This window comes from Ammospiza nelsoni, chromosome 4, assembly GCF_027579445.1.
Source record: "Ammospiza nelsoni isolate bAmmNel1 chromosome 4, bAmmNel1.pri, whole genome shotgun sequence".
Taxonomy (NCBI): Eukaryota; Metazoa; Chordata; class Aves; order Passeriformes; family Passerellidae; genus Ammospiza; species Ammospiza nelsoni.
The window spans coordinates 54,534,337-54,545,535 of record NC_080636.1 but is presented as its reverse complement, the minus strand read 5'-3'; the positions used below and the strand labels follow the sequence as shown (position 1 = coordinate 54,545,535).

Sequence of the window (11,199 nt, the reverse complement as noted above, 5' to 3'; positions counted from 1 at the left end):
TTTTTTAAATTTTTTTCCCTTCCTCTTCCCCGGGAAGCTGGAGCTTTCCCGGCTCTCCGCTCCCCTCCCGGCACTCCCGCGCCGGGGCGCGCAGCGCTGCGGCCGCTGCCGGCCGGCGGAGGCGGGGGCGCAGGAGCGGCCGGGGCGCTGCGGGGACCCGGCGCAGGGAGGGGGACAGCGGGACAGCGGCCTCGCCGCCAGCCCGGCCAGCCCTGCCCGCACCCCGCGTGGGCTCGGCCCGCCATCGCCTCAAAACGCGCAAAATGTTGTTGTTGATGGCTCTTTCTTGGGCGTTGGAGATGCTCGATGCTTTAGACTAATTAGACAAGCCAAACGCCTTTTGAAGATTAAGCAAATTGGACAACCCTTGTTAATTAGAACATAATTTAAAGTTTGAAATTATATCACTCATGAAGTAGCCTAATTAGTATGACGATATGTTAATAGCCTACCGAGACACGAAGCGCGGAGGTTTGGCATGAACTCCTTAAAGGCTTGCAAGAAAATCCTCTTTCCTATGTTGTCATTAATAAAAGATTTCTATAGACTTCAGCCTTTCAACAGTGACATACAATTTATAGTACACACAATGCATTAGCCCATAGTGCTGCTCAATTTTTTTACTATTATGAAAACTAATAAATTCGTCAAGCTGAATTAAGCATACAAATCAGATGAGGCATAACAGATTACATATTGAAGCGCCGTGTCTCCCGAGCCTAAATGAAATTTCAATCTAATAATTCCTTCCTGGCCCGGCCATAATTTGTTTAGAGATGTTGTTCTACTTCTTTCCAAGCGCTATTCACACCATAATTAAATGATACTCAAGCTTTTAACTTTGATTTATTTCATTTCTCCGAGCTGGCGACAGTGAGAGCTGATACAATGTAATTTTTTTTTATTTCCCTTAAAATTACCAAGTCTGCTGTTTAGGTGAGAAATTAAACACCTAAGTACTCATTTTAACCTTTCTGCTGCAAAGTGAAATTCATGGAAATAAACCAGACCACCTCCAGGAAAACTGACTTTCCCCGATTTTTTTTCTCTGTCTTTTCATTTTTTCTTTTCCTTTTCCTTTTCTTCTTTTGCTATTAGACAGGCGTGGGAAATTGGCAGATAGCGGTGCGCTTTTGCGGGAGGATCCCTCCGGTTCCCCGCCGGCGGGGGCAGCCCCTGGCCGCCGCTCCCGGCCTTTCCCCGCGCTGTGCCCGCGCATCTCCCGCCCCCGCGGTGCCAGAGCAGCGGCGGGACACTCTGGCTGTAGGTGAGCGCTGAGCCCGGACGGGACTTTTCCCCCCGTTTTTAAAAATATTTTTTTCTTTCCATGGAAGGTGGATTCGAGGCGGTGGGGTCGTCGCTTCCCCCCCTCCTTTCTTTTTCTTTTTTTTTTTTTTTTCCTTTTTGGCTTTTTCCCTCCCCTTTCCGGGAGGCGACGGGGCGCGGCGCGGCGGTGAGTGCGGGAGCACGCGTGGGCGTGGGAGCGGCGGGGGGCGGGCAGGGAGCGGCGGAGGAGGGGGCCGGGGCCGAGGAGGCAGGCGCGGAGGGCCCTTCCCGAGGAGTTGGGCTGTAGTGACAGGCGAGAGGGGAGGGGAGGGAGGGGAGAGAGTAAAACCCACCGGCGCGGCGGCGGGGAGGGCACTTCGCGAGAGGCGAGGGCCGGCGCCGGAGCGGAGGCGGCGGCGGACAGCGGCGAGCGCCCGGGCGGAGGGCGGGCGGCATCCCGCGCATCCCGCGCATCCCGTGCATCCCCCGCGCATCCCCGGCTCGCCGGAGCCGCCGCTCCCTCTCGTCCCCAGCGAGGCTCGGGGAGCCGGCTGGGGGACGAGTGGGAATTTTTTTTTTTTTTTAATTTTTCGGCGGGTGGGGGCGCGGGGCTCCTGCGGCTTTTCCGGGGGGTCCGGGCCCCCGGCCCCGCGCCCCTGCCCTCCTCCGGCGGCCGGCTGCCGGCGGGCCGGGCCGCGGCGGCGGCCAGCACCATGATGATGTCTCTGAGCAGCAAGCAGCCTTTCGGCCTCTCCCACAGCGGCGGCAGCGGCGGCGGCCTCCACGAAACCAAGTACTCGGCCCTGCACACCGCCTCGCCCTGTCCCTCCGCCGGCGCCGCCGCCCCCGCCGCCAGCTCCCCCAGCAGCACCGGCAGCGGCGGCTCCGCCGGACGCGGCTCCGGCTCCGGCCCGGGCGGCAGCGGCGGCTCCGGCTCCAGCTCGGGCTCCGGCCCCGGCGGCAGCGGCGGCGGCGCGGAGGCGATGCGGCGGGCCTGCCTGCCCGCCCCTCCGGTAGGTGCCCGCCGCCCGCCGCCCCGCTTTAAGGGGAGCCCCTCGGCGGCCCCCCGGATCCGCCTGATGATTTTTTCATGGCCGTGCAGCAAATCACCCGGCGCCGCCGGGCGCTCGCCCAACTTATGCATGCGGCGGCTCTTGCCGCTCGTATTAATTTTTATGACCTGGGATGCTGCGTGCGGCTGGTGCGTGTGTCCGTCCGTCCGTCCGCCCGCCGCGGCTCCTCTGTGCGAGCGGCTGCGCGCCGCGCCCGCTCCCTCGCCCCGCTAGCTCCCTCTTCTCCTGTGCTCTCCTCCCCCCCACCACCCCACCCCCCCTCCCTTCTCCAGGATTTCTCTTTTAACATGCTGGGAAGGTTTTAGTGGCACGGCGGAGTGCGCGGGGAGGCGAATTCCCTGCTGAGCGTTATGTGTGCCTTCTATTTGCAATTGCAGAGCAATATATTCGGCGGTCTGGACGAGAGCCTGCTGGCCCGCGCCGAAGCCCTGGCAGCGGTGGACATCGTCTCCCCGAGCAAGAGCCACCACCATCACCCGCCGCACCACAGCCCCTTCAAGCCGGACGCCACGTACCACACCATGAACACCATCCCCTGCACCTCGGCCGCCTCCTCCTCCTCCGTGCCCATCTCCCACCCGTCCGCCCTGTCGGGCACCCACCACCACCATCACCACCACCACCACCACCACCACCAGCCGCACCAGGCGCTGGAGGGGGAACTCTTGGAGCACCTGACGCCGGGGCTGGCGCTGGGGGCCATGGCGGCCCCCGACGGCGCCGTGGTCTCCACGCCGGGCCACGCTCCGCACATGGCCGGCATGAACCCCATGCACCCGGCGGCGCTGGGCATGGCCCACGCCCACGGGCTGCCGGCGCACATGGGCTGCATGAGCGACGTGGACGCCGACCCCCGCGACTTGGAGGCCTTCGCCGAGCGCTTCAAGCAGCGCCGCATCAAGCTGGGGGTGACCCAGGCCGACGTGGGCTCGGCGCTGGCCAACCTGAAGATCCCGGGGGTGGGCTCCCTCAGCCAGAGCACCATCTGCCGCTTCGAGTCGCTCACCCTCTCTCACAACAACATGATCGCCCTCAAACCCATCCTGCAGGCGTGGCTGGAGGAGGCCGAGAAGTCTCACCGCGAGAAGCTGGCCAAGCCCGAGCTCTTCAGCGGCGCGGAGAAGAAGCGCAAGCGGACCTCCATCGCCGCCCCCGAGAAGCGCTCGCTGGAGGCCTATTTCGCCCTGCAGCCCCGGCCCTCCTCCGAGAAGATCGCCGCCATCGCCGAGAAGCTGGACCTCAAGAAGAACGTGGTCCGCGTCTGGTTCTGCAACCAGCGCCAGAAGCAGAAGCGCATGAAGTACTCGGCGGGCATCTGAGCCCGGCGGCACCCGCAGCTCCAGCGCCGCCGCCGCCCACAGAAAACCCCACAAACAACCGGAACAACAAAAAGGAAAGGAGGAAAACGACCCCAAACGACCCCAGCCCACCCCGCCGCCCGCCCCGCGCCCAACTTTCGGGGGAAGTTCCCCGCGGAGCCGCGCCCGGACCCGCCCGGCAAGTACCGCTGGTTTTTATTGCTAACAGACCTCGCCCGGGTGGCAGCGGGGTGGCCACGATGCCATGGCTTTCTCGGGACCCAAACTTGAATCTAGAGTTGAGGCTTCGCACCGCGAGAGACGTCTAAAAATATTTTGATTTAAATAATAATAATAATAATAATTTAAAAAACAGATGGCAGGTTTTTCTGCATTTACACTGCGTATTATAAATATATAAATATATATATATTTTTACTGTGGTTATTATCCTTTTCCTTCTCTGAAGTTATAACGCTTAGGGAAAGAGCTGATCCTGCTGTGTTCACTGGTCTTCAAAAGCTATTATTAGATTACTGCCAAACAACCCCTTGTAAATTATTAATTTATCTCTCTAGCAACTTCATTTTGTGCTCATTCTAATTAATTACACCTCTTTAATCTAAGTCTTGATAAAAGTAAAAAAAAATTGTTAGTGAGAATCAAATATTTTGTGTTGGTAGGATTTATGAACGTGAGCTTTTCTTCTTCTGAATGTCCCTTTGGCCATTTGTAAATTGTCACCTGAACCTAAGGTATTTCTCTGGCGAGTATTCTTATTCGTACGACGTCGGCACCCTATAGTAGATGTCTTACGTTATTTGTGTAGCCTGATTCACTGTCCGAGGTATTTGTTTACCGCGTTACATATTTAATGGGGATTCCCATATTGTCCCCAGCACACGCTGCTCCCGAAGTGAGAAAGGACGTGGCCGCGTAGGTGACAGCGCTAGGGGGTGGGGAGGGTCGGGGTGGGATTGTCGCTTCGGGTTTCTTGCCAGCACAATATCCGTCTTTCTCGATTTCAAAGGTGTATCGCGACGGTATTCCGACCGGCTCGGTTATTTATTTAATTATCCGATTGCTTATTTTTTTAATTATTTATTTATTTGTTCGGTTATTTATTACCTTTAATTGCAATACTTTTCCACGGAGGAAAGTCCCTTTTTGGAAGTCTGTTTGTAGAAAAGCCAAATTAAAATTTGTAGGGAAGGGGAGCGAGCGAGGCTGCACTGCTTGTAAATTCACAACCGATTTGGTACACTTCTTTTTGGAACAACAACAATAAACTGAGGGTACTCGGTTGGGTACCTGTATGTATTGTAAATATTTCATTGGCGTTGACGCACATATAGATATATTCTTACAGATTTCGCTGTATCGCTATTCTATCCGAGACTGTTTGAAGTCTTAAGTTCTGTACATGACGCGATTTCGTTGGGTTTTGTTTGTTTTTTTTTTTTTTTATTTTGTTGTTTTTGTTTTGTTAATAGGAGGTTTATTTATTCTAGTAATGTAATAAGTTATTTTTAAATGTTGTCAAAATCGTCTTTCATTAAAAAAAAAGAAAACGGGATTTTTTACGTTTCATTGGCAAAGCGCGTTTGCTGCTTCTTGTTTTTCCCCCGCCAGCCTCTGCCCGAGCTCCGCGCCGCCTCCGGGCAGGGGCAGCGCCCCGGGAGCGCCGGGCCAGCACCGGGGACAGCTCCGGGGACAGCACCGGGGACAGCTCCTGGCCCGCCGAGTGCGCGGGGAGGGGACACGGGGCCCTGGGGTGTCCCCGCTCCCCGACCTGCTCTGTGCCCCCCAACCCCAGCAAGGGGGGAGCCCCGCAGGCTGAGGCGCGAAAATAACCCCCAAATTCGAAAAGGGAAAAGTAATTTCCCCGCGCGGCGCTCACAAAAGCCGGGGAGAAAAAAACCCGACGGCGTCGGGCGAGGGGGGGGGGGGAGATCATACACGAGCCGCGATTAAATATTCATATTTCCGCCCAGCCACCAGCTCCAGCTGCAGCTTCAAAGCCGCTCGGGCACGCCGAGGGTGCCGTGGGCTCCGCGGGCGCGCAGGCACGGCCCGGGGTCCGGCGGGCACAGACTCCGTGTCCGCGCCGCTGTCCGCGCCCTCCCGCGGCCCTGCCAGCCCTTGTCGCTGTCGCTGCCGTGGCGGCCCCGCAGGGTCACGGCTCAGCCATCCCTGCTCCTCCATCGCCGCCAAGGCTCCCAACTCTTTGGGAGGGGGTGGCGCTGTCCCCGACCCCCACCGCGGGAAGTGTCCCCTGCCCCGCGGGCCCGGGGCTCCTTCGAGAGGGGAGGGAGGGAGCAGGAGCAGGGAGCGGCTCCCAGGACAGCGGGGTCTGGCAGCCCGGCTGGGCAGGGCCCCCAAAGCTGCAGAGCCCCCCCAGACCCAGAGCAGGAGAAGGCGGCGAGAGCAGCCCCTGCACCGCCGCTGCGCCCTCTTAAATGAGCCATTCACTTAAAGGCTATTACGGGCGAATTAATAAATTACACAGCGAATTATTAAATCCAGATAATTACAAGGAATAAGTAAGTAATCATTAGTTATCTCAGCTAATTACTGTGGGTCAGAGCGAGCGAGAATGTGAAATCCTCCTCGGGAATTGAAATTAACTTTGCACTGTGAGTCTCTCTGCTTGACATCCCCAGTCTGTAGGCACATGGCAGCTCCCCTGTGAGCTCGGCTTTCTATTTAACTTGGAGAGAATGGAAATAAAATTAAGTGGCGATGTGATAATAGGAAGCTGCTTAGAAAGCAAACGCGGTGGGTTTTATTTTTTACCTTTTACTGCCTGGAGATAGATCGCTCTCTAGTTTGCCAAATTAAAAACCCGGGGCAATTAGCCGACTTCTCCCGGTACCTGCCGGTGCCGCACTCGCAGATGATTAACAAACGAAAAGGCATGGAAGAGCCGGGAGCCCGAGGGTGTGTGGGGGTGCGGAGGTGCCCGGGAACCGGGAGAACCGGGCCGGGTGCCAGGGCAGCCCCTCCGCTGCCCGGGCCGAGCAGGGCTGAGGCACCGGCGTGCTTTGTTTTGGGAGACAATAAGCTGACGAGCTCTAATGAGGGTCCTCGTCTCTTGCGTTGATCTTTCGCCAGATCCTCCAGGAGCCCCCCCTCTCTTCCAACACCCATCTACGGCATCACTTCCCGGCTTTCCTTCACGTGCAGCTTTTGTAAACAGCAGATCCATAGGCGGAGATGCTCGCGCTGCTCTCGCCGGGCTTTGCCCGCATTAAAGCAACAACAACAACAACAACAACAACAACAAAAACAACTGCTGTGCGTGCACGGCGAGGAAAAATATCTCGGCTTCTTTGCCTTTATCAATTGCAATTAGGTGGACAGTCTTCCCCCTCTTTCCTTGCTCCAGTCTGGGATGATAATTAAAATTTAATGAAGCCTGGGAGTAGCAGAGCTCTGTCTGGGGACTGTGGAATAGAATATTTTAACTGTACATTTACACCAAGTGTCTGGCTTCAAAGACGTGACTGCTTTTAATCTCGAATTAGAAAACCACAGACCTGAAATTAAATATTAGCCACCCTCGGCTCCCCTTCCTTCCCGCCACACGGTCACGCCTGTGTTCGCCCGCCTTGCCCCACGACACGCACACATCCGCGTCTCGGGTCTCCAATTACCCTCGCTTTAATAATAAATGGCTTTGCCGGGGTGCGGGTTTTCCCCTTTCTTTTCCTTTCTTTTTTTTTTTTTTTCCCTAATAGGGTTAATGCAATATTAATTGCTCGTAGCTGCTATAAGAATGCGCCGCGTTTTTCCAGGAACAAATCGATGGATTGGGGCGGCGAGCGCGGAGCAGGAGGCGCAGCCCTGGGGCCGCCCGGGTGAGTACGGCCTCCAGCGGGGCCCTCCGCGCCCGCGCAACTCCCGCGCCCCTTCCCGCCCCGCTCAGGATGGGGGCGAGTCCTCGTTTTCCCTCCCCAAATGCTCTCCCGGGGGAAACCCCAGCAGTGCCCGCTCCTGGGACAGCCCGGCCGCTTTGTGATCCCGGCGCGGTGAGCGGGGTGAGGAGGATGGGGGTCAGCGTTCCCCTCTCTCCCTCCTTTATGGTTTGTTGTTATTTTGGCAGGTGGGACCCCCGAGCCTTCCCGGAGGAGGGGAGCCTGCCCCGCGGCTGCGGCTCAGCGCGCCCCGCAAAGGTAAAGGAGGGGCTTGGAGGGAAGATGAGGACACCCCGCAAGCCAGCGGGGCGGCGGGTGGGGATAGAAAAAGAACCACAGCCCACCAGGCAAAAAAATCCCTCGGGAAAACCCGCGGTTTCCCCCAGACAGCCGGGACCCCCTTCCCGGGGCGGGGAAAATTCCTGACCTGCTGACACGGCTCCTCCGTGCGGGAGCATCCCGGGGGCCGGGCAGGGCCGGGTGGGCGGGCAGGAGCCGCGGCCGCTGCCCGGGGTCAGTCACGCCTTCCCTGGCCCGGGGCCGGGCCCTCAGCTGGCACTTGTTGACAAAAACAAGAAAAAAAAAATTAAGAGCAAGAAACAGAAAGAAAACAACCCTGTCCCCAAACTGGCCGCGACCCTCGAACGAAAACAACGGAGAGAAAGCAGAGGCGCTCGCAGCGCTCTGGGCGGCAGCTGGGACACCCCGGGACCGTGTGTGTGTGTGCGGGACCCCGCTCCGCAGATGCGTCCCCGCCCTGCCCGCTCTCCGCGGGGCGCAGCGCTGCCCGGCCGGGCTGCTCGGGACCCCCGCGGGCGCTGGGCGCTGACTCCCGCAGCGGCACAGCCGCCCTCAGAACCCGCCACCAGCCCCACTGGGACGAGCCTTCGGCCTCCTCCTCCTCTTTCCCCCCCCCGGGCGGCCCCGGGGCAGGCGGAGCCGTGCGCGGAGCCCCGCGGAGTTTGCGCGGCCGAGGGGCCGGGGCTGCGCGCCCCGTTGGGCCGCGGCACAGCCCGCCTCGGCGCGGCTCGGCGGCGGGGCTGGGCTGGGCTCGCCTCCCCGTTTATACAGAACAGGATCATTTACATAAAGTCCTTAAGGCAAATAACTGTTGGGGCTCTAATTTATATCTGATCGAAAATTAGCCGTCATTATGCGCTCCATTAGCAGCGTCTTTAATGTGCTTCTAAGCACCATTTGTCAAGCGGCTTGTTAATATCCTTCAAGTCTTTAAAGTTGAGAGCTCATTAAAGAGTGCGCTCTGTTATTGATGTAATTTAGATGAGTTTGGAGGAGCGAGTGCGCCGCGGACAACCTGGATGAGCGGGGAGAAGCTGGGGCTGCCCCCGGGGCCGGTGGAGCAGCACCCCGGGCACGGCGCCCCTCACGGTCGCCCCTCATGGCGGCGCCGGGCCCGGCCTGGGCCCGCTACTTGGCAGGGCCGGGGGAGCCTCTGTTGGCCAAGCACCGCGGGCTCGGTGGCCCCTCACGGTCACCCTGGGCACTGTGGCCCCTCACGGTCGCCCCTCACGGCGGCGGCGGGCCCGGGCCGGGCCTGCTCCGTGGCGGGGCCAGGGGAGCCTCTGTGGGCCGAGGCGGAGTAAACCCGGTTAATGATGTGCTGACGTGACTCCGCCGCTTCTCCCCCACTCCATCGGAAGAGCATGAAGGCCAATAAATTACCTCCGCTGCTTATCTGAAAATCCATCTATCCTGTCGCCTTTTTTATTTTCTTCCCCCTCCGCTGGAGGAGGTCGCGTTTGTGCAACACGCTGAAGCCGCCCCTCGAGGGCGAGCTGTGGGGCAGCGCCCTCCGGCTCCCCTGGGGGGCTCCGGCTCGGCCCCTCGCCGCCCCAAATCCTGCCGGAGCCAGGTGCTTGTGGAGGCAAGCCCGGCTGAGCTCCGTGTCCCCCTCCCCCGGGCAGCGCGGGGGCTGAAGAGGAGGGTCCTCCCCTGCGCCGCCGTCCCCGGGCTTCCCCCGGGCAAAAGCAATAAAGCGGGTAATTAGAGTGCTAAAGACGGATGTAAATAACGGGGAGGAGGCGGCGGTGACAGGCGTGCGACGCGGCCGCTGCCCCCGGGCATGAGGGAAGGAGCCCCGCGGTGCCCGCCCCGAGGCTCCGTGCGGGGGGCGCGCTGTCCCCGCGGCCGGAGGGCACCGGCGATTCGGGAGGGACCCCCCGCCCATCAGAGAGCGCCCCTGGCCCCCGGAAACCCCCAGGCCTGCAGGGCAGAGGGGCTGCGGTGGGGGGAAGGCTGCAGCTATCAGCAGTCTTTCGAACCCGCTGCAGCCCCCGCGCTGGGCTCCGAGTGGCCTTACACACTGGCTTCTGTCAAAGGGGGGGGGGGTCGCCTTCGCCCCCATGGTCCCAGGGACACATGGACACCCCAGGTATTTTTCCTAAAGTGTGATGTGTAAACAGCCACATGTGTAAACAGCCACATGTGGGCGGGGAGCCCAGGGGTGCCTCCTCATAGAGCAGTGTGAGGTACATCCAGCCCTGGCCCTCACACGTCAGACGGCTGTTCCTGACCAGCTGGGCACATCTCCTGCACGTTGCATGCTTCTGCATTGGGGTGTCCTGGTCCTAGAGCCTGGAGATGACCTGTCCTAGAGCCACCACTTCTATATTGGTCCCCGAAGCTCTCTGGGCAGAGGAAGAGAAAAATACCCTCAAGGCAGTGAGGGAAAACACCACCGTGGGTGGGCAAGAGATGAGGCACAAAGAGCCACCAGGCGGCCTGATGGTGATGTGATGAGTGGTCCTTGCAGATGTGTCCTTGGTGATTGTCACCAGGAGCACACAGGAGCTTCAGCACAGTGGCACAGGGCCCTGAGCTCACTCTGTTGTGTCCATCTCGTGTGGCACCTGGGGACAGAGTCCCCTCAGGGTGTGTGGGCACACCGGGGTGGCCTGCTGGATTTGAGGAAGGCTCACAGCGTGACGGGAAGCCTTTTCTTAGCCATCTTTTCACTCACTCATAACTTTTCTCTTGCCTGTGGCACGACATTATTTTGGAGGGAAAACCATGGAAGTAGGCAGGATAAACTTTGAGAATGCACATTTTTTAGGGAGTACAGTTACAGGGAGATAGCTTTGTCTGCATTGAACAAAGCCATTCCAAACCAGGATGTCAAACATAGACTTGCCCATGCCAGATGGGGAGGGAAACCTATGAAGAGTCTCATGGTATGACCACGCCAACATTTTGTAGCGGCCGTTGTTGCAGCTTTTACAAAAGTAAAAAGCAGTTCAGGTCCCATATTTTGTGGGCAGAACTTGTGGACGTGCAGCAGCAAATGAACCATGTCCTGTTCTCACCCTTGACACCCTTGTGAGGCAGCTTCCGGCGGTGACACGTGTGGCAATGCCTGCTGGGCAGCAGCAGCAGCAGGGAGGTCCCTCGGCCAAAGAAGGGTGTGATAAGCAGGGCTTGTGCAAACCTCGGCATAATAAAAGCCTCCACCCCACAGGTACACACAAACATACAGACACAGCAGATGTTAGGCAAGAAAAGCAAAAGGTGTCACCTCTTGAAATAGTTTTTACATCCTGAATTGCAAAACTTGTTTCCTCATTGCTCTTCCTTTTAGAAATACAGATTCTTTAAAAATAGAGCCTTAAAATGCAGCATCTGTAAGAA

The 11,199-nt window shown here is 58.5% G+C and overlaps 1 protein-coding gene across 1 annotated transcript; it reads left to right on the top strand.

Moving 5' to 3' along the window:
- The first annotated feature begins 1,979 nt into the window (after positions 1-1,979).
- Positions 1,980-3,658, top strand: POU4F2 (POU class 4 homeobox 2). The gene is made up of 2 exons (XM_059470932.1): positions 1,980-2,279; positions 2,717-3,658. The coding sequence occupies exons 1-2, from the start codon at positions 1,980-1,982 to the stop codon at positions 3,656-3,658; spliced, it is 1,242 nt and encodes a 413-aa protein (XP_059326915.1).
- Positions 3,659-11,199: the final 7,541 nt, after the last annotated feature.